General features: G+C 31.1%; 1 protein-coding gene and 1 long non-coding RNA gene across 2 annotated transcripts; one reads left to right on the top strand and one right to left on the bottom strand.

The window, feature by feature from the left end:
• Nucleotides 1–11,622: 11,622 nt before the first annotated feature.
• On the top strand, nucleotides 11,623–12,060 carry LOC133032422 (uncharacterized). Its single transcript, XR_009685055.1, has 2 exons — nucleotides 11,623–11,676; nucleotides 11,785–12,060. It is a non-coding gene; the product is annotated as an uncharacterized LOC133032422 (long non-coding RNA).
• Nucleotides 12,061–17,145: 5,085 nt separating this feature from the next.
• Nucleotides 17,146–20,398, bottom strand: LOC115712842 (growth-regulating factor 6). Its single transcript, XM_030641234.2, has 4 exons — nucleotides 19,560–20,398; nucleotides 18,576–18,812; nucleotides 18,142–18,484; nucleotides 17,146–18,031 (listed from the first exon to the last, which is right to left on the bottom strand). Exons 1-4 carry the CDS (start codon nucleotides 20,005–20,007, stop codon nucleotides 17,410–17,412), a joined length of 1,650 nt encoding a protein of 549 aa, XP_030497094.2. The 5' UTR covers nucleotides 20,008–20,398; the 3' UTR covers nucleotides 17,146–17,409.
• Between the last annotated feature and the right edge of the window lie 3,668 nt (nucleotides 20,399–24,066).

Raw genomic sequence — 24,066 nt, 5'->3', positions numbered from 1 at the left:
ACTTGGCTAGCTCCTTGTGATCTTAATAATTTTTTGAAGTAATACAAGTAAAAGGGGAGTAGACTATTACCATAATCATGGGGTCGAACCTCTATAAATTATGACATTCTTATTGCTTAAATATATTAATTATTATCCATTATCTCATCACTTTGATTGACTCAGTGTCGTTGACTAAAGGTGAGATAAACAGATTGCATAATAGCTTATGACACTCTTAAGTGTTTCTGTGTCTTTATATGCATGTCCTTTTTAAACCTTTGGGTGGAATTTATCTGTGATGAGCTTTGTATGATTAATGTCAATCTCTGGATCTATCTTTTTCTAGTTGTTTTATAGTTGTTCTACCATTTCTTCAACTACTAGATTTGCATAGTCAATTATGTCAAATGTTATTACCTTCTTCTTCTTTAGTTTGTTGTTCTTCTCGTTGTTGTCTATTTGTGTTGGCTTTAGTTGTTAGTGGCCCATTTTCAAGCATTGGCAAATGTCGTTCAATAGTTTTTGTTCTTGATGCGAAGAATGGTATGTAGCAATTATTGTGGTGTTGTCGTGTATGTTGACACATAATGAATATGTGGTGAATTTTATTTCCTTGATCTTAAGCTGCAAGTAAAAAAAGAGACTTGCATTGTTGAATATTTTTATTGGTGATATTTTTTCTTTTGCTTGATATTGAATTTTTAGGTTTGTTGTTGCGGGATCACATTCCAATGATCACATTAGCATCTGTTGTTCAGACTTGCATTCTTTAGGTATGAACTTGCCACTAGCTTTATAATCAACATAGTTTCCTTCATCTCAGTGTTTGTTGGTCTTTATGAGAATTGTTATAGATTCCATGTCCTATAACAATTTAACCATATAGCAACACTTCAACAACATAGTTTCAACAAAACAATAGTAGAACAACTATAAAACAACTAATACCAGTGTTGTTTTAAAATTAGCCCCTGTTTTTACGAGTTGCCCCATCATTTTTTTTATAATAGTAATTTCTCATGAATTTAATTTAATCATTCACAAACAACAGCAAAATGGTGTTGATCATGAGATAATTAAATGGAAGAATAAGAATAGCTATAATTCTGACATTCAAAAAAATTAATTCAAAATTTAAATTGGTAATTCGTTCTTTAGATTCAACTTCAAGAACAATTGGTCAACATTGTTAATCGTTCGACATTTATATTTATTTGAGCAATTTGCGGCGAAACCCCCTTATGTTTTGATTTTTATACACTTAACCCCCTTATCTTTATTTTTGGTGGCAAAACCCCCTTATGTTTTAATTTTTATACACTTAACCCCCTTATCTTTCTTTTTGGTGGCAAAACCCCCTTATGTTTTAATTTTTATACACTTAACCCCTCTATCTTTTGTTTTGGTGGCAAAACCCTTCAGTTTACTTTTCTTTGCAAATTTAAAGTTTTAGTTAAATACTACCGTTAAATACTAACTGGATTACTACTGTATCGACTTCGAGGTTTTACCGTTACATATACAAAGGTGTATACAGTGGTCATCCAATTGATATTTAACGGTAATATTTAACTGGCGTGTCAAATTTGCAAAGAAAAATAAACATAAGGGGGTTTTGCCACCAAAAAAAAGATAAGGGGGTTAAGTGTATAAAAATTAAAACATAAGGGGGTTTTGCCACAAAAAAAAAGATAAGGGGGTTAAGTGTATAAAAATTAAAACATAAGGGGGTTTTGCCACCAAAAATAAAGATAAGGGGGTTAAGTGTATAAAAATCAAAACATAAGGGGATTTCGCCGCAAATTACTCTATTTATTTTAGTGGGTTTTAGTTTCTTACTTTTTTTTATTGATTTCCAAGTACTGAGAAGTTGTTTTTGGTAGATTCCCTTCAATTTGAAATCACCCGGTTTGTAAGCCCAAAAAATGTAGTTGTTTTCCGACTAATTTGTTGTCATTGGGTGGCTACCGATCATTGTTGCTGAGATTGAGGACGAATTGTTCTGTTTTGGTGCTTAACAGTATAAATGTTAAAAAAATAACTAAGACATATTAATATGGGGCTTTTTTATTTTTACGTTTCAAAATAGTTTTTTTTTTTTTTTTTTGCATTTTTACGAAATTCTACATAGAAACTCCTATTTCAACTAGCGCTGTAACCTAAATTGCAACAAAAAATCGTACAGAAACTCCTATTGCAACTAGCGCTGCAACTACTTTAGAAACTCAAACCGTAAATTTAAAAAAAAAATTAAAAAAATAGTATATGGGGTAATTCCCCTATTAATATTAAATTTTTTATGTCCCAGTATTTTTAAAAAATTAGAATATTTTATTATTTTACATAATAAAAAAATAATATAATTGATGATAAAATTATAATTCTTGTATATTGTAATAAAAACATTTAATTGAATCAAATTTTATAATTATTCATTAATAGAGGAATGTACTAAAAATTAATACAAATATATCATAAAATCAGTATTTTTTACTTTTACCTCTCCCTCTACTATCCCAATAGGTCTTATATGTGAAGAGAGATTCAAATGTAAAAGCATATTCAACGGATGTAATAGAAGGTACAATCCACTTTTCTTTCTCCCAACATACATGAAATATTACCCAATTACACCAATCCTTTTTCTTCTAACTATTATTCGAATTCCCGCCATTACCATATTCGGTAAAACTATACCAGCCAACGTACCTTCACTCAAAACTGGCAGGTCAAAGTTCCAATACGTAGGCTGTGAGACACAATATACGTAGGGAGGTTGGTAAACCTAAAATTTTTGTTTTTGGAAGAAACAATTAGTTATCTAGTTTATATATATAAGGGCCTAAATAAGTAATTGATAGATAAGTATGTAATGTTTTTTTAGACACAATAGGAAATTAGAATAATTGATTGTCTAACTAAAGGATATATTTAGTGAAATAAAAATCTCAAACAAAAGATTGTGAACAAATGATAATACAATTATAAGAACAATAACTAGTACAGCCAACACAATAACATATCATAAAAATTCCATAAACTATCTACACAAAATAAAAGAAGATAATGAAAGACAAAATAACCTCTAATAATAATATTTAACAAAATTAACCTACAAAATAATAATAAATAAATTCCATTACTATACAATTTAATAAAAAAATAATATAAAAAAAATAGTTAAACAATTCAAATTATAATATAATAAAAATTTAAAATATGTCAAAATTAAAAAGTTGTTAATATTACTACTTCTCTTATTAATATGAACCATGCTATAAAATTATCCTAAATAATTAAAGATAAACTATAAAAACTGACACAAAAAGCATTTAAAGGGATCAAAACCATCAAAATGGTGCAGAAAACCCCATAATTTATAAAATTCTATGTCTATGTCTACATTAATAAAGGTCAGTATAAATTTAAATGTGTAACTACTTAAAAAAGTAATCGGCAAAGTAACAGAAATCACTCAAGCAAAAACTAATCCTGTAAAACTAGATATGTGCCATAAATATAAATTCAAATTTGATTATTTCTAAATTCAAATTTATATATAATTTGTGTACAGATATTATTATCTTTATATTGGGTAAATAATTATGTGTGTGACGCCATTCAGTCAGGGCTCAGTTCTTTACAAGGAGCAAATGGACAAAACTTACAATTTGAATTAGGCAGAGACTCAACCATGTTGAAGGATAATTTTCAAGTGGTCCCTTTGGAAAGAGGACCACCAGTGTACCATTTTCGATTTTCACTTGAGTGTGAATATATAGTTAATATTAATAGGTTTTTTTTTAAGGGAATATCTCAATAGTTTTCAAAATAATTATAATAATCTAAATTAAAGTTTAAATATTTTATTTGTTTACACAATCATATATACAGACAATTATATATTTAGAATTTTAAAAAATTATATTTAATTTTTAATATGTCAGTCTACGTATTATAGTAATATTAAGTATATTATATATTTTTAAAAAATTATAAATAATTTATACAGGATCAATCTTAAAGTTAAGACGAGTGAAGTGGCCGCCTTAGGCTCCACTGTTTAGACCCCTATTTTGAAAAAAACAAATCAGATATAATTAGTAATGTAATAACAAATAATACATAAATTATTAAGTATATTTTGAGCTCAAAACTTAGGCTTAATAACTTGGATGTTAAGAGCCTTAATTTTTTATTTTTTACTTTTTTAAATAGAGGGATTCTAATTTTTATTTTTGCTCAAGGCGCAAAATAACATATTGAATTTACGATGTAAAAAATAGAGTTCAAAGATTAAGTTGCACACATGCTTGCTTTTTTTTTTCATTTGTGCAATTAAATATTTGACCGTGGTTTTCGACACTATAAATTATTGTAAATTTTTTAAATGCAGGTTGAATGCTTGTTGTAACTACAATGTACACACACTACAAAAAACTGTTACTTTTAGTGACAACTTTTTAGTCACAACATAATTGTTTTGTGACTAAATGTGACTTTTAGCTACAACAAAAAGTTATTTGTGATTAAAACATAGTATTTAGTTACAAGTTGTCACTAATTTAGTTTTAGTCACAACAAATATTGTGACTAAAAACACATTTAGTCACAACAAATTGTAATTTTTGTGACTAATACATTTAGCCAGGGACTTTTTAATCACAACACAATAATGATAATTTATAATTAGCCATAATTTTTTTATCTTTAGTCACAAAGTAAGATTTTTTGTAGTGACGCTCATCTAAAAAAAAATAGTTATAATTTCTTTAAGCTCTAATATAAAGACATCCATATCGGTAGGGACAAAAATAATGTCCCTACAACAGACTTTTCCTATGGTTGAAATTAAATGTGCATCAATATTTTTTTTATGAAAAATTCTACGTAGAGACATCACTTTTGCTCCTACTAGTAGGGTTGTTTCTATTTTTTTTTTTTTTAAAAAAAAAGATAAAAAAAAAATAGAAACAACCCAAATAGTAGGAGCAAAAGTGATGTCTGAAAAATTTTTAGTGCTTAGATAAAATATAATTAAAATTTTCTTATATGAATGTGTACATTGTAGTTATAGTAGGTATTTAACCTATTTTTGAAAAATTTAGAATGATTTATAGTGTCTAAAACAAGGTTCAAACATTACGCGTGTTTCCATGCAAAAAAGAAACAAGCACGCATCTAACTAAATTTTTTAACTCTATTTTTTACATTGTAAATTATTCATAATATTTTTAAAACAGTTGAGATACCTATTACAACTATAATGTAGATCGTTATATATATAAAAAAAAATTGAATAATAATTTTTAAAAGTGTTACAAAAATTAAATATGAATTTCTATTATTTTTTAATAAGATAATTAGTAATTAAGTAGTAAATTAATATTTTAAATAAAAAATTTAGTAACTACACATATAATTACAATAATTTTTTGTCTGGTAATAATTTTTTGAATATATATTATTAATTAACTACTCGATATATTCTTCTATCATTAAAAAAATCATATGTGTAAGAGTCATAGTATACAAACTACAAAATAAGACTTATAATTAATTTCCATAAAAAAATTGTTACTTAAATGACTGATTTTTAATTTAGAAAATTACAATACTTGATTATATATCCAAATACTGCCAATAGTTAGAGGTGTGTAGAAAGTCCTCCAATCTAATTATAATCGACCGATCTAATCCCAACCGATCCAATAGAATTAGATATCCAATCATAATTGAATCGAATCGAATGTAAATTTAAAAATCCAATCGGATTGGATCGGTTGTTGGATCAGACATCGGATCCAATAAATAACTGATCCAATAATCATCGAATGGTCATCCAATTATATTTATATATTTTTAAAATACATTTATAATTTTATATATTTAATATATTTTATTTAAAATATATATTAATTGATTTAATATACATTTAATTAAAGAAAAAAACCTTAGATTTAAAATATTAATTTTCATCTTCCTAAACGCTATAATAAAATTGTCAATACGTATTGAATAAATTTTATTTTTTAAGAGTTTTATTATGAGATCATGAGAATTAGGTTGGACTAAACTAATGTTTATTATATAGGCTTATTTGTACCGCATGTCCTTAAACTGTACATGTTTTGGCATGCAAGTTGGTCTTCAAACTTTATTTTTTGACAAATTAGTCTCCAAACTATATAAGTTTTGGCAAGTTGGTCCCCAAATTTTATATTTTGGTAAATTAATCCACAAACTTTTATTTTTTTAGCAACATTAAGTTCCCACTATTAAATATTGACATTTTTATTAGTTATTTTACTTACTTTAATTTATATTTTTGTATTAAATTCAAATAATTTTTTTTTTTTAATTTTAATACTTTGAGAAAAATAATTATATTAATATTTATTTATTTATTATATTAATATTTTAATACTTTAATTTATTATATTCATATACATTAATAATAAGTAAAAAAAAATAGATAAATACTAGCGGACACATATAATAGCTACTAGCTAGAGAGAATTTTAGCCCCTCACATTTTTATATTTTAGCATTTATAGTATACTTTATTGTTGATTTATGAATATGTGGTAATATAATTTTAATAAGAAAAAGAATAATTGAAAATGCTTAAATAATAATATATTTTTTATAAACTACAAAAGTAAATAATATTTTAAAATTTATTTTTAAAATATATTTCACGCCGAACCTATGAAAATTTACCATCGTTGATGCAAAATTTAAATAATTAATAAATATATAATTAAAAAATTATTAAAATTATAATACCACATATTCATAAATCAACAATAAAATATGCTGCAAATGCTAAAATATAAAAAAGTGAGGACTTACAATTCTCTCTAGCTATTATATGTGTTCGCTAGTATTTATCTTTTTTTTTTTCTTATTATTAATGTATATGAATATAATAAATTAAAGTATTAAAATATTAATATTAATATAATTAATAAAAAATATTAATATAATTATTTTTGTCAAAGTAATAAAATTAAAAAAAAAATTATTTGAATTTAACACAAAAATATAAATTAAAGTAAGTAAAATAAATAATAAAAATGTCATATCTAATAGTGGGAACTTAATGTTGCTAAAGAAATAAAAGTTTGGGATCAATTTACCAAAATATAAAGTTTAGAGACTAACTTGCCAAAACTTATATAGATTGGAGACTAATTTGCCAAAAAATAAAATTTGAGAACCAACTTGTCAAAACATGTATAGTTTAGGGACATGCGGTACAAATAAGCCTTATTATATATGTTGGATTATTATGTTTTAAATTATGTTTTTTTGTATATATATTTATATATATATATATATTTTTAAATGAAATTAACCTAAATGGTAGCTAAAATAGATTGGATGGATCTAATCCAATCCAATAGAAAATTAGCCTATACATCCAATGGTTGGCACTGATCCAATCCAATAAATCTACTCGATTGGATCGAATCAGATCAAATGACTTAATTCGATTGGATTGGAACGGATGATAAAATTTAATATCCAATAAATAATTAGATTGAATCCATTGGGTCCAAATCCATTGAATGTGATTCAATAAATATCCCTACCATCTTATAATACTTCATGAATACATTTTTTAGGTGTTAAAAGATAATATTTATAATCAACATTTATCTTTATATATATAAATTATAAAAAATGTGTACACCCCTCGGTAAAACTCCTATTTGTTTCAACATCTAGGGGAGTTTTATAGTTTAATTTTTTTTTATTATTTTGTTATATTTTGTAGGGCCACTTGTAAATTTTTAAAAAACTTTAGAATAGTTTATAATGCTAAAAATAAAATTTAAATTATTTTGTTGAGTGAACGACTGTTTTGTCTTATACACATAGTAAATAATTATTTGAACTTTATTTTTAGGGGAATTTTTAGTATTATACATAATATTAAAAATAATATTGAAAATAACTAAAACAATTTAATTGATCCAAATAACGTACTGTTATACCGCTAAATCAAAATAATCTCTCATCTCTTATTCTATTTCTTGATCAGTCCGTCCATCTAGTATTCTTTTTTCTCTTTCCTCGTGTGAATGAACAAAATATATAAGTTTCTAATTTTCTATAATTTTATTATAATTTTTTTCTCTTTCTTTCTCAATCAATTCTATTATTTTAAAAATATTTTCGAATTATTCTACTAATTATTTTGGTTCGAAAATGATACAATTGTGATTTATTTTTTAAGGTGATCATTTTAACACGTGAGAAGTATATATTTTTTTACTATCATTAAAAAAGATAATTAAAATAAAGAGCAACTTTTTAGTTTATTTTATACTTTATGAAGAGATAATTAACCAAAATTTAAAAAGAAAAAATAAAAAAAATACATTTTAGTAACCGATGATGTTGGTTACTTGTTTAAGTTACCTTAATTTTTTTAGCAATTTTTTATGTTAATTGTAAATATATTAAATAAATTAATAATTATAATCAAATATAAAAAAAAAATACCATTAAACAATATTATAAATATAAAAAATGTTAGCTTTAAGTTTATTAACAAAATTAATATAATGATATTTATTTATTATTTTAAATTGTATTTTATAATATTTAAGATACTATTGCTATTTTATAAATTATTTTAGAAATAAACTACTTTACATTTTCATACTTTTTAAATATTGAAATGATAAAATAATTTCTTAGTAATTCATGAAATTAATTAATTTATTAACTTTTGTTGAAATTTAAAATTTGATAATTTTTTAGTTAATATTTTTTCTTTTTAACATTTATAAAGTTTAATTAGATAAAAAAGAAACTAAAAAATTACTTATGTTTTTTATCATCTTCTCCAGTTAAGGTAAAAAAATATATAGTTCACACATATCAAAATGATCACATTAAAAAGTAGGTTGCGATTGTGTAACTTTTAAGGGCCAGTTTGGCATAGCTGTGCTGTGGGAAAAATCAGCTGTATCGGTGCTGTGAGAAAAAATAGTTGTAGTTGTGCTGTGAGAAAAAGCTACTGAGTGTTTGGTAAATATAATTTTAAAACAACTGTGAATGTATAAGTTTTTGGTAAGCTAAATGATTAAATAGCTGTTAAATATGTAATTACTAAAATATGTATGACAATTGTTATCTAATTTATTTAAATAATTTTATACACATTAATATATTTATAAATATTATTTATTATATTATAAATTACGATAATTTTTTTGTTATAATATTTAATTCTTTTATATATTTATATAATAAATTAGACTTTTACTACTACTACTAATAATAATAATAGTAATAAGATGACTGTTGAGTAGTTTTTTATCAGAGAGTGTTTTTTTTTTAATAAGGATGAGATTGAAAGAATGTAAGAAGCCCTAAATGTTGGATTAAAAATCCTATGTGGGCACATATGTATAATGTATATGCTATTATAAAGTGTGATACAAAATTAAGTGACCAATTATGTTATGGGTATCAAAAGGATATTAAAGTGTCATGGAATTAATGTGTAGATACCATAAGTTAATTTATAATTTGTTGAGGGGCCAAATTATAAATACCCAAAACTCATTCTAAGATGAGTCTATAAATAGGTAGTGGTCCCCAAGAAACACTAGGGTTTCTGTATTCTCTCTTTCCCCATCAGAGAAAATACTCTAGAAAATAGTGTATTCTTGGAAGATCATAACCTTCTCTGCAATCTCCAACAATGGCTTCAGGTTAGTGCTTCCGCTGATCTTTTATCATCATCTTCTTCTTTAATTTAGCAAAGGCTTTATAGATTTATGATTTAGGGTTTTCTATATTAAAGCACTTTATGAATATGTTTAGATCTGTGATTTATATATTTCTTAAGTGTTTTATAAATCCCTAACAATTGGTACCAGAGCCACCTTTGTTAAATTAATTGGAGATCTGATGATTTTGTTTATGAAATTTGGGGATTTTAAAAATTAGGGTTTTGATATTTCTTTGAATAATATTGCACTGCAAGCTTGAGTTAATTGATTTATGTACCATATTTAATGAGCTTGATATTATATATGTTAGTGCGCCTGAGGTTTAATGAGCACGAAGTTTTTCTTTTAAAGATTGTATATATATACGATTTGATGTTATTGTTTTCGGCTTGTAATATTTCTCTATATCTTGGTGATTTCTTTTTGTTTTGATGTACTGCTCTATTTGTTTTATCGATAAAAACAATGGCTTCAGTACTATTATGATATAAATACATATGCAGTAAAAATTCCTCCTCTGACATGTATATATTTTATTATGTATGTAAGATATATATATATTGAATAATTATTGGGTAAGGTTACGCATTGATTTTTTAGGCATATTTATATATATATTATTTCTGTGTTATATATATATATATGTTACAGTATAGTTTGGTAAATATGTATTTTGGTACAAACAATTTAATTCAAATTTTGGTGTTGGTTTATGACTAATATTTTGAGTAAATTAATTGAAACAATATGTCGCCAAAGTGACCTCTTTTGTGTAGATTAATTTATTTAAATATTAGGTTGGTTGTGTGTTTGTAATTGATGCTTATATTGACTAGCCCAAAGGTAAGTGAATATTTTGCTAGATTTCAAACATACCTGTGGCAATAAATATGTGACAATTATAAGGTATTTTGTGTGAGCAATACGTTAGTCCAAAGATTAACCTATTGTTTGACACAGTTTTATTGTCAATATTTGATTGCTGCACCAAGAGTACCGCTTACAGTTAATATTACTGTCCAAAGACTTGATATTAATGTGTGTTTGGTATCTTGAGATGGGATTAACCAATTTTTGAATTTATTGTTTTATTATGCATATTAATGTGAGCTTGTTTTATTTGTTCTATATTCAGCTAGTTCATCTTCTGCTGCTTCAATATCTGCTAACATTAATTCTATTCCTATGCTTAATGGGACCAATTTCAAGGATTGGAAAAGGAACCTACTTATAGTTCTGGGATGTATGGATTTAGATCATGCACTAAGGAATGAACAACCTGCACCTCTCACTAAGGAAAGTTCCCATGATGATAAAAGGGAATTTGAGAGGTGGGATCGTTCAAATCGCATGAGTCTAATGATTATGAAACACAGCATTCCAGAAGCCTTTTGGGGCACAGAATCCGAAGGGGTTACTATGGCTAAGAATTTCCTTGAACAAATTGAGGAACGTTTTGCTAAAAACGATAAGGTTGAAATGACAACACTTCTTGGTTCTTTAATGAACATGAAGTATAAGGGTCAAGGAAATGTAAGGGAGTACATTATGGAAATGCATCATATTGTCTCAAGATTAAGGACACTTAAGATTGAGCTTTCAGATGATGTACTTGTACTCATGGTTTTGTTAACGCTTCCTCCACAGTTTAACCAATTTAAAATTAGTTACAACTGTCAAAAAGAGAAATGGACTCTCAACGAGCTTATTTCTCATTGTGTGCAAGAGGAAGAAAGGTTGAAAAAGGACAAAACCGAAAGTGCTCATTTGGCCACTACCCCTAAGGATAAGGGCAAGAAAAGGAAATTTGAGAATGAAGGCTGCTAAGGGTCCGGTTCAAAAGAAACAACAACGGGATTCTAAGGGTTGTTTCTTTTGTGACCAACTGGACATGTGAAGAAAGATTGTGCCAAATATCACGCATGGCGTGTAAAGAAAGGTATTAATCTTGCTTTGGTACGTTTCCGAGGTTAATTTAGTTTCAGTACCTAGAAACACTTGGTGGATAGATTCTGGTGCTACTACTCACATAAGTGTTTCTATGCAGGGTTGCCTGAGCTACCGAAAGCCAAGTGATGGTGAAAGATACATCTTTGTGGGCGATGGTCAATCGGTGGAAGTGGAAGCAATTGGGCATTTCAGATTGTTATTAGGAACTGGTTCTTATTTGGATTTGAAAGACACTTTTGTTGTGCCGTCTTTTAGGCGGAATTTAGTTTCTGTTTCTTTGTTGGACAAATTTGGATATTGTTGTTCATTTGGAAACAATCAGTTTACTTTGTCTTTAAATTCAAATATTATTGGAACTGGTTATTTGAATACTTATGACAATCTTTATTTGTTAGAAACAATTGCATCCTATAATGAAACCTTGCATGTGGAATCACGAGGTACTAAACGCAAATTAAATAAAGAAAATTCAGCGTCATTATGGCATAAACGCTTAGGTCATATCTCAAGAGGTAGAATTGAGCGTCTTGTGTACCGATGACATTTTAGAGTCTCTTGACTTCACAGATTTCAATGTCTGTGTAGATTGTATCAAGGGAAAACAGACCAAAACTAAGAGATTAGGTGCCAATAGAGCTTCAGAAGTCTTAGAATTGATTCACACAGATATTTGTGGGCCATTCCCTACGGCATCTTGGAATGGTCAACAATATTTTATATCATTCATAGACGATTACTCACGTTATGGGTACCTATATCTCATTCATGAAAAATCTCAGTCTGTGGACGTGTTCAAAGCTTACAAAGTTGAAGTTGAGAATCAACTCAACAAAAGGATTAAGAACGTCAAATCGATCGTGGTGGTGAGTACTACGGTAGATATGATGGCTCGGGTGAACAACGTCCGGGACCATTTGCTAAATTCCTAGAGGAATGTGGTATTGTCCCACAGTACACCATGCCAGGATCACCTAGCATGAATGGTGTTGCTGAGAGACGAAATAGGACTCTTAAGGATATGGTAAGGAGCATGATCGCTCATTCTACCTTACCTGAGTCCCTCTGGGGAGAAGCATTAAAGACAGCAGCTTACATTCTGAATAGAGTACCAAGTAAAGCAGTTGCAAAACCACCTTATGAGCTTTGGACAGGTCGAAAGCCTAGTCTAAAGCATTTCCACATTTGGGGATGTCCAGCTGAGGCAAGGCCTTATAGGCCACATGAAAATAAATTGGACTCCAAAACAGTTAGCAGCTACTTTATTGGTTATTCTGAGCGATCTAGGGGCTATAAGTTTTATGATCCCACTGTCAGAAATATATTTGAGACGGGAACTGCAACATTTTTTGAGGATGTTGAATTTGGGGGGAGAAATAAGGTTAGAGACATTGTTTTTGAGGAGGAATTGAATTCAAACTCAGTTCCTACTATCATTTTAGACAATGTTCAGGCTTCCACACCTGTCATTGATCAAGAAATGAATCCGGAACCTCAACAAGATAATGTTGAACAACTCCCAAATCAAAATGAGGCTATTGTTCCGGAAGAACAAATTCAACACCCTCAAGAACAAGAGCCATTAAGGAGGTCCACAAGAGAGAGAAGAAATGCTATTTCAGATGACTATTTTGTATTTCTTCAAGAACATGAGGATGAAATTGGAATGATGGAAGATGATCCAATCAACTTGCATCAGGCCATGAAAAGTTCTAACTCTCAAAAGTGGATTAATGCCATGGATGAAGAGAATAAGTCTATGCAAGACAATAAAGTTTGGGAAGTTGTCCCATTACCAGAAGGTGTAAAACCAATTGGTTGTAAGTGGATACTTAAAACCAAGAAGGATGAATATGGTAATGTGGTGAGATTTAAGGCACGTCTTGTAGCAAAAGGCTATACTCAGAAACAAGGCATTGATTATACAGAGACTTTCTCTCCGGTTTCATCGAAAGACTCTTTTAGGATAATATTGGCACTTGTTGCTCATTTTGACCTTGAGTTACATCAGATGGATGTTAAAACAGCGTTTCTCAATGGCGACATTGATGAGACAATTTATATGGAGCAACCAGAAAACTTTGTGGTTGGTGACCCAAAGAATATGGTTCGCAAATTAAAGAAATCCATCTATGGACTCAAGCAAGCTTCTCGTCAGTGGTATCACAAGTTTCATCAAGTAATTATCTCATTTGGTTTTGAGATGAATATTATTGATGATTGTGTATATCACAAGTTCAGTGGGAGTAAATACATATTTCTGGTTCTATATGTCGATGACATATTGCTTGCTACTAATGATATAGGCTTATTGCACGAAACCAAGAGATTTTTATCTAACCAATTTGAGATGAAAGATCTTGGTGACGCCTCTTTTGTATTAGGAATTCAAATACGTCGAGATCGTTCTCGGGGTATTCTTGGATTATCACAAAAGAGCTATATCGATAAAGTACTCAAAAGATTTGGCATGCAAGATTGTAGACCAGGTGATACCCCTGTTGCTAAAGGAGACAAATTCAGTCTTAGACAATGCCCTAAAAGCAGCCTTGAAATTCAGGAAATGAAAAAGATTCCCTATGCATCAGTTGTAGGGAGTCTAATGTATCTTCAGGTATGTACGCGTCCAGATATTGCGTACATTGTTGGGATGTTAGGCAGATATTTAAGCAACCCTGGTATGGACCATTGGATAGCAGCCAAGAGGGTTATGAGGTATCTTCAGAGAACAAAAGATTACATGCTCACATACAGGAAATCAGATCATTTGGAGGTCGTAGGGTATTCTGATTCTGATTTCGCTGGATGCCAAGATAGCAGAAGGTCTACATCAGGCTACATTTTCTTGTTAGCTGGAGGAGCTATATCCTGGAAAAGTGTCAAACAGACACTTGTAGCTTCTTCCACTATGGCGGCTGAATTCGTAGCGTGTTATGAGGCATCAAATCAGGGAATATGGCTGAGAAACTTTGTCACTAGGCTGCGTATTTTGGAGAATGTTGAAAGACCACTTAAGATATTTTGTGACAATAAATCAGCAGTGCTGTATTCCAACAACAATAGGAGCTCATCCAAGTCAAAGCATATTGACATAAAGTTCCTAGTTGTGAAAGAAAGAGTGCAGAGTGGACAGATTTCCATAGAGCATATTGGGACAAACTCCATGATAGCGGATCCGCTCACAAAAGGATTGCCACCCAAGGTCTTTCATGAGCACACTGCTCACATGGGTGTAGTATTACTTGAGGATATCATGATTTAGTGGGAGTTTGTATTCTCTTTGCTTTATGTTTGTTTAAGACATTTATGTATTTGGTTATTTTCTGATCAGAAATAAAGTTTTCAGTTTATTCACTCTGTTTTGTTATGTTTAAGTTTGACCTCACTTTGGTTTAAGGAGGACCAGTTGGAAATAGGCATGTTCGGTTCACATTGCATGTAATTTCCATGCTACACATCCATGATTGATCTATGTCATTTGGCTATATTTGTATATGTGACCATTGATGGGTTTAGTCATGATTGATATGACGAAAATCGCTTTGATCCTATATGGGTATAGTTGATGGACGAGATTGTTGTGAATACCTTTACATAATAGCAAATTTTGAGCTCATAAGGTTATACATTTATCAGGTAACATATGTTGCCCAAGTGGGAGATTGTTGGATTAAAAATCCTATGTGGGCACATATGTATAATGTATATGCTATTATAAAGTGTGATACAAAATTAAGTGACCAATTATGTTATGGGTATCAAAAGGATATTAAAGTGTCATGGAATTAATGTGTAGATACCATAAGTTAATTTATAATTTGTTGAGGGGCCAAATTATAAATACCCAAAACTCATTCTAAGATGAGTCTATAAATAGGTAGTGGTCCCCAAGAAACACTAGGGTTTCTGTATTCTCTCTTTCCCCATCAGAGAAAATACTCTAGAAAATAGTGTATTCTTGGAAGATCAAAACCTTCTCTGCAATCTCCAACAATGGCTTCAGGTTAGTGCTTCCGCTGATCTTTTATCATCATCTTCTTCTTTAATTTAGCAAAGGCTTTATAGATTTATGATTTAGGGTTTTCTATATTAAAGCACTTTATGAATATGTTTAGATCTGTGATTTATATATTTCTTAAGTGTTTTATAAATCCCTAACACTAAAATTAATTGGTAAATGGAGAATTTTAAAATTAGATGAGGGCAATTGGGTCATTGAAAAATTCATTAAACTAAAATTGTAGCTTCCCTTAAAAGCTAAAATCCCAAAGCTAGGATGGGCCAACTTTTCCTAAAAGCTATAAATTTCACTTAAATTTTTGAAAAAACTATTTTTTAAATTTTACCAAACACATATTAACTCATAACTTTTCCAAAAGTGATTTTAGCTTTTTAAAAAGCTCCTTCAAACGGGACCTAAGTCTAAATAATTACCGATGTAGATAAAAAGTGTTTTTAAAGTTTAAAAAAGAGATTTTTTTTCTTTGAATATTATAAACAAAAAGACAAAAGAAAAAAGAAAATAAAAAAAAAATAGTTGACTGAGATAAAATAAATCCATACGTTTCTTGGTGTGTGTGTGTAAAATTTGAAGAAAAAAAGAAAATTGATCATGTGTATTAAAGAAACAATTTAAGACTGAGAAAAAAAGAACTGATAAAATATAGAATGGTTAAGAGTTGATGTTTTATATCGGTACACGTAATTGAAACAATTAAAGAAAAATTTGGTATTTGAAATAATAAAACAAACAATAAAACAATCCACAATAATTATGTAAATAATGTAATATTTTCGGTGTGGGCTGTAATTTTATCTTATTTTTAACAATATAAATTATTCAAAAATTTTTGAAAATTGATAAGTAATCCTAAATTATTGTAATATATACGCAATTATAGAAAAAAGGAGACTAAAAAATTTTGTTAGATGTAAAAATATACAAGGGTATATATCCAAATACTTTTTTGAACATGTATCTAAATACTTATAACAATAAGTTTATAATTTAAGTAATGAAAATTAATAATTTATAATTACCTAAACATATATTACTAATACTAATTAATTTCATGAAAAATTGAGGTGGCTATTGCAACCCAACTCTTGTTTGATATTTTTTCTTGTTTGGGTCAAGGGTTAAAAACCCATCACAACCCTTCTCGAAAAGGAATAAAAGTTTGGTCATTTTGAAAGCTAACTTAAGGGTAGGTGGTGCTATCTATATGATTGGAACTCTTGAGCATTACTACCCTTATAGGTTGTTAGAGAGTCTCACATGTGGAAAAATTAGAACAAATATAAAATTTATAAACTACTCCTTCCATTACAAATTTTTTTTTTGGGGTAATGTTAACAAATTCTAACATAGCTCACACGTGATTCTGAGATTGCCAATATAAGATAATTTTGTGTATAAAATAGGAATGTTTAGAAAACGCCTAAATGGGGGAGCATCGAATTTATGAATCCTCATAGTGGTGGTGCATCATTAGAAAAAGAAAGGCGAAAGCAAAAGTATAGCACCCACAAATCACAAAATATCCAATTTGTGAGTCCTGTTATTTGTTTAAGTAGCGAGAAACATAAGCGAACATTAAAAACCAATTGGAATTGCAAAGAAACCAGGTGTGACAATCCCAATATTGGAAACAAAGTTTAGCAGTAGTAGTAGTAAGCAAAGCATGCTGTTTGTTGTTGGGTTACAAAGTAACAGTTGTCCTTTCTAGTCAAGAGATTTGTTATTCTCACCTCTTGGACTGCTCCCCGCGCTGCTATTTGACAATGATCCAAACGCTGTCTTCTGTAGGACCCCTGTAGGAGATGATGACCCCATTGGAGGACTATTGTCCCATCCTTGAGTCATCAGATTAAGCACCGACGAGGAGGACGACGACGAGTTCTTACACTCAACAACAGACCCGTTTTTGTTGTTGTTGGAGTGGTGGAGTACCTCCCCTAGTGGACCCCCCATCAATGAGTTTTCCCATGCAATCGGAATCCAATTCCGATTCCCCACTTGCTGCTCTTCCGCTCCGACTCCCAAACTCATTGACAGGCTGGTCTTTTCAGGCGACGAAGATGAGGAGATGTAGTGGTCTGACGACGCCAGCGGCATGGAAATGGACAACTGGGTGCGGTCCGTCTGCATGTCTATTTCCGGCCACGAAAGGGCTTCTCGGTTGGTCTGCTGTGATTTAGGCCAATCGTCGATGAAATGGCGGAGGGAATGCTGTTGGTTTTGGGGGAGAGAGTCAGAAGTTGCCAGTCCGAAAGACTGAGTCAAGAACGCATTCTGATCTTTAGAGTACAGAGAGAGACCTGAAGAAGTTTTCTGTTGTTCCATCCTGCAAAAATGATAGAAAGAAATAATCATTTCATTTTTCCCCAAATTCAAAATTAAAGGAAATGTGTTTTTTTCTTTGTCTACGTGTAGAATCTCTTTCGGTTTAATGACCTGTTTAGGTGGGTTGTAGCTGAAGTGTTTTGTTGTTGAAGTAGATGCTGGTTCGAAATGGTGAGGCTGTTGTTGGAAGAGCCGGCGGCGCCCGATACAGCAACAGAGGTGGATGAGGGTGACGAAGAAGCTAAAGGCACTGCCTTTGACGTCTTGGCGGCAGTTTGACCTTCCACAGGCTTTCTTGAACGATGACGGCCTCTGTTCATATGCCGCTCGCAATATTTCTGGTCTGCAACTGCGTCTCTTGAGCACCGCCATTTCTTCCCATCTGTCCTACGACACCTTCCTGGCTCCGGATCGGCATTGTTGGAGAACCCAAGATGGTAAGAACCCCATCCCACTGCGAAAATAAACGACAACCAAGTTAATCAAACGACATCTTAAGATCATCTAACTAAAAATATTATAAAGTAAAAACAACAAACACTTACATGTATTGGGCCTCAGAAGTCCACCTGAAAAGTGAGAGAAACCAGACGAGTCAATGGCTTTTCTTATTGGGATGAGAAGATTAGACGGAATGGGGACATTTGCAGTAATGTATTTGTAGATCAAAGCTTGTTGCTCCAACTCCATCCATTGAGATGAAGTGAATGGACCTTTTGCCCATGTTATGGCCCCATGCATATTGGTACCACCGTTCGAATTCAAGCTCCCGGAGTTATACCCTGCAACAAACCCCCAAAATCGACTGTGTTTTTAAGTAACATTGAACCAAGATTCTAAACCAATACAAAATGGTCATGTCTGAATATAGAAAGATTGATCATGTTCAAGAGAATGAGCATGAAAGCTGCACAGAAAAGGACATGTAATAGTTTTGTTGCCCATAAATGAACTTGAAAGTAAAATTCATAAATCCTTTGCCTCGTTAGTTATAGTGTTTTTGCTAAAATTTTGTCAAAAAATAAAAATAAAATAAAGTAAATCCAATGTAGAATATTTAACTACAGTTACGGAATGTTACCAAAATGTGTCTCAACAAAAACAGGAGCAATAACAGTCAACATATTTGTTGAGGACTTGTTACCCTTTTTCGGGGTTGTTGTTGGTTTTGGTGACAAAGACTCACCAGCAAACGCCATTAATAGGGTTTTTTTTGTTCTTTTTTATTATTTTATTTTTTTTTTTGGGCGAAAAGACCTCCATTATAACTGTGGAATCAAAACCCAAATAACCAATAACAGCCAACTCTTTAGGTAGCACTCACACTCACAGAAGGTCAAATCTTTTCCGACAACATGAGCAAAATGTTTACCAAAAGCCCAAAAAAAAAAAAAAAAAAAAAAAACACAAAGAACCCACCTAAAAAAAACCACAGCTGGCTCCATGCAAGCAACCAACAACAAAATAGTACTATAAGGTAGCATTGAAACTTGTCATTTGTTAATTAATCTTGTAATATTATGTTATACCTGTGTTTCTAGTGTAAGCAGATAAGAAAGCGTTGGGATAGTTACAAGGCAACAATGTAGCATTATTCTGAGATGAGGTCTTGTCCGCCATTAAAGTTTCTGATTTGGGAGAAGAAAAGCTTAACATTTGTTGCTGCTGACCAGTACAATTAGATCTCTGTACTGGTAAAGAAGCGTTTCTCTGCCTCTGAAGCTGCGCCATTCCTAATTTGCAGTATGAGAAATCTTCAGTTGTCTTAGCAATTTTGGAGCTACTACGCCAGAACTCATCCAGACCGGTACTACTATTACTGGCCGCACCAGATCTCTCCTGCTTACCAGATCCGTACAACCTCTGTTTCATTTCAGGATCTGTAGAAGAAGTAGATAATGAACTAATAAACTCATTTCCTGATTCTGAAATCGCACCAGACCCGTAATCCGACCCCATTACCATTCCAAAATCCATTCCTTTTTTTTTTCTTTGTTTTCTTTCTGTTATAACACGCAGATTAAAATGAAAAATCTCGTTCAAAAGAAAATATATTTACAAAACTGCTACCTAGCAGGAAGAGAGATTGGATAGTACTGTGAAACAAGACAGAGAGTTGAGGATGAGAATGGAGAGAAACTCATTTTTTTTCCTTCAGTTTGTTGGAATGGAAGGCTTGGAAAATATAAAGCTTATGATATTAGATATATATGGTTTGAGTCTGAAACCAGACTGGTTTTTGTTTATAAAAAGTAGATGTTTTTGAAAGAAAGATAAAATAATTGGAGAGAGAGGAAAAGAAGTGACTGCCCGGGACAAAGTTTGTCCTATAAATATATGAATATCTCGGACATATATAGATACATATATAAAAGCAAAGGATATAATGTATATTTTTGAGGGAAATATATTTTAGTTCTAAATAAACATATTTCTAAATAAACATATAATGTATATTGTATAGCAAACCACTTGAGGCTAGCTCAAGTGGCCATAGGAGGTGCGTGTGTATTGGAGGTCCTGGGTTCGAGTCCAGGTTATGATGTAATATATAAACGCTTAAATTAAAAAAAAAAAAAAAAAAGTATATTGTATAGCAATATTTATGATGAGAAAACCCCATGGATCAGACTTCTAATTAATTTGTTACTATCTTCTATTATAAATTTTATAATTTATTTAGGCCGAGGTGCATCATATTCACACGACTCATCCAGTCGATTTTATTTATTTAAAAAAAAAAAAAGATATATACAAATTTAGTATTATATATAAATATACTTATTTTTTATTGCACAATTATTTTGAGCTACTGGAATAAAAGGAAAAGAGATTCTTACACGCGCTACTATTACCATGACAATTTTACCTTCATCTAAGTTATTTAGAAAGTTTCTGATAAAAAAATTGTTTAAAAAATTAATATTTTTATTATATTAATTCCGTTTTGTAGAGAAGCCTTGACCGAGAGGAGAAGAGAGTATAATGGTGATATTAGAAAAGAATTAAAGCTTGTAAGGAAGAAATTAATAAATGGAAGCTCTTTGAGGTAATGACACAATAAGAAGTCTTTTGGCATTAATGATCTAAGCTATGTTGGTTATAAGTAGGTGATCGTAATAGTAAATAGTAATACTTTCACAAGGTTGCAAGAACTCATTGTCGGAATAATTTAATCACTAAATTGAAGGGAGGTGATCATCGTTCTGTGGATTAGGATTCAGGTTTAGGAGAGCTTACAGTTGATTATTTTTGTGATTTGTCTTCACTTCGAGTTTGGATTGGGGTGAGGTTACTTCTTGTATTGAGCTTTGTATTACAGCCGAAAAAAATGATGAATTGTTGAAGCCTATTAATGCCGAACAAGTTAGAGGAGCCTTGTTTCAAATACATCCCGATAAATCTCATGGTCCTAATGGTATGACTTCGGGCTTCTATCAGAAGTGTTGGGCGATGGTTGGTGATGATGTGGTGTCTCAATTGAAAAGTTACTTTATTTTTGGCGTTCCTCCTCCAGGTTTGAATGATACAAATTAATGTAGTTCTTAATTTTAAGAAGAAACAACCAATGACTATGGGTGATCTGAGGCATATCTTCCGTTAATGCAAATTTTCGTTAACCAAAATTGAGCCTCACAATATTGATCTCACACAGGAAAAATTAAAGCTATCAAAAATAAAAAAATATGAACACAAGGGTTTTTTACGTGGTTTTGCAGTTAAAATTCTGCATAGTCCACGAGTCAATCTTATTCAGATTTTTGATTGTGTTTTTTTCTTCCAGGGCCTCTCTTGTATAAGATTTTTTGTCCCTTTTTTGGTCTTGTCTCTCGCTATTTATAATTACATAGTGGACAAAGAATTAGAAAACTAACCAGAATATGTTTACAGCAATTATCTCTAAAATCGTGGGATTTGATTACATATCATGAAATATAAATGCAGTGTATGATTTTGAAAATCGTATAGCTGTGATTTTCCCGCTTTTACAGGGTCAAAAATATTGTGTATTAAACACGTCTTTAATTGTTGAATCTGGAGATGTCTCAACAAAAACTTGATTATAGTGATCCCAATAGCGAGCTGGGACCATTCTTCCTTCCGAGGTCGACGATGTATGTCTTGTGTCGATCGCGGTTATTTACAAAGAATTCTTCTGAATCACCGGCGTTGTAGGCCTCACTCCAGTTAGCTGGATGAAGCTATAGGAAGTCTTCCCATAGCGAGATGGTCATCTCGCTTACTTGTTTCTTCGAGCCGATTCGACTTTTATACTTAGCTTGTTTATTGCATGCTAAGGATATTCTCGGTTAATACGTGTCGCTTTCTCTGGTGCCTCGCTATTCATATTTAGCGACATATGGTTTCTCGTTAATACACTAAGTGCCAGTTTGTACATTTATTCCTCGCCTAAGACCTTACAGTCAGCGGGTTACAAATATACTCTGATACTGATGTAATTAATGAGTTATTTCCATAAAAAGCTATTGCACCGATTCACATTCCCTTTATCTTAACACGTGTCCTCTAGCCAAATTTCAGGTATAACAATTGCCCCTTAAATTTTTTTTTTTTTTGTAAAAAAAGCTTTTTAATAATTACAGAGGGTAATTTCGTCAAGATGTTTTCTTGGAAAAACGCATCCTTTAATTCTGGCAGTTGTACAGTTTCGAGAGTCATTATGAATCGTCTCTTTATATTTTACACAACTTCCAACCGTTAGATTTCTCAATCTTTGGCTTTCTTGTCACTGGACTTCGTGTATAAAAGGGCGGCTCAAGCTTGTCATTTTTCACAAACCTTTCGGCTCTTTAGGGAGATCCATTTCAGAATGAATCATTTCTTGCCTGCCAAAATTTCCCTTCTGAGTTCAGAAGTTCATCCTTCCAAACTCATAATACCAGATGCACCAACCATTTTCCATTTGTTCCTACTGACTTCAAGCCTCAACCAAGACCAGAAATGATGGATTCCAGGGCTGAGGAGCTTCCGACCAATCCAAACCAGGGGAACCCCGTAACCTGTCATGGCCGATCCTCACAAGTGATCCCTGAGGGTATAGATCTTGTGAGTGATCTTAAAGATCCTCCTCAGGCTGATGAAGAATTTTAGAGGAAGATTGGCATGGTGTCAGGTGGATTTGGGAAAGAAGTTGGCGTGGTTTCTATCAGAGAATCCAGCCAGCCCAAGACCCAAACTTGTACTAAAAGATTTTACTTCAACCTCTTACTGGCATCGAGGAATTTCCTGAGGCTGGGAAAAAGATCTCGGCTTCAGGAAATGGGATCTTCTGATGATGAGGGGAATGAGGTCTGTGTAGAGATCAAGGCTCTCTACATGTAGCCAGTCTTTCTCAAGCTATGTGTAGTCGGTCTTTCTCCGAGCTACGTATAGATGGTCTTTTTAAGCTATGTCCAGACGGTCTTTCTCGAGTTCATCGGCTTCCCCTCTCATCCTTGGTTTAGGAAGATGACTTAATGGTTTGCCCCTAGTGGCATTTTTGTAAAAACAAGTTTATAACCAGTCTTAGGTTTTTCTTATCTTAAATGCCTTGTACTGTTTTCATTCGAACTTAATACAATTGTATTTGCTTGCGTTGTTATTCACAATGTAAACAACTATATTTTTGATCAAATGTACAGTACTTTTGGGTTTCTCCATTGCTCATAATCTTCCTGTATAAGTAGTTAGTAATCTACAAAAATTTATGATTTTCGAGCAGTTGTCAATTCTGCCTCGCAATCCCAGTTATAATCTGCCTTAAGCAAACTTAAATATACTTTAAGAATTTTATCACTTTGTATATTTTTAATTTGCTCGTATGAATAGTTATATTATCTATCAATTTTCTAGGTTTTTAAGTACTTTTATCAAGGCGTTGTGATGCCTCGTTTAGTACTTTCCTTGCTCGCGAGAACCGTTAGTATTCAGTTTTATACGGGAGTTATAACGTTTGATTTTACTTTCCTTTCGGATAGGTTATAAATTATAATTGTTTGATCCCTTCTTCGTCAAAAAGGTTTGATAAAGGTGTTA

This window comes from Cannabis sativa, chromosome X (genome assembly GCF_029168945.1).
Source record: "Cannabis sativa cultivar Pink pepper isolate KNU-18-1 chromosome X, ASM2916894v1, whole genome shotgun sequence".
NCBI lineage: Eukaryota > Viridiplantae > Streptophyta > Magnoliopsida > Rosales > Cannabaceae > Cannabis > Cannabis sativa.
Note: the sequence above shows the minus strand (reverse complement) of the source record. Positions and strands in the feature narration are given on the sequence as shown.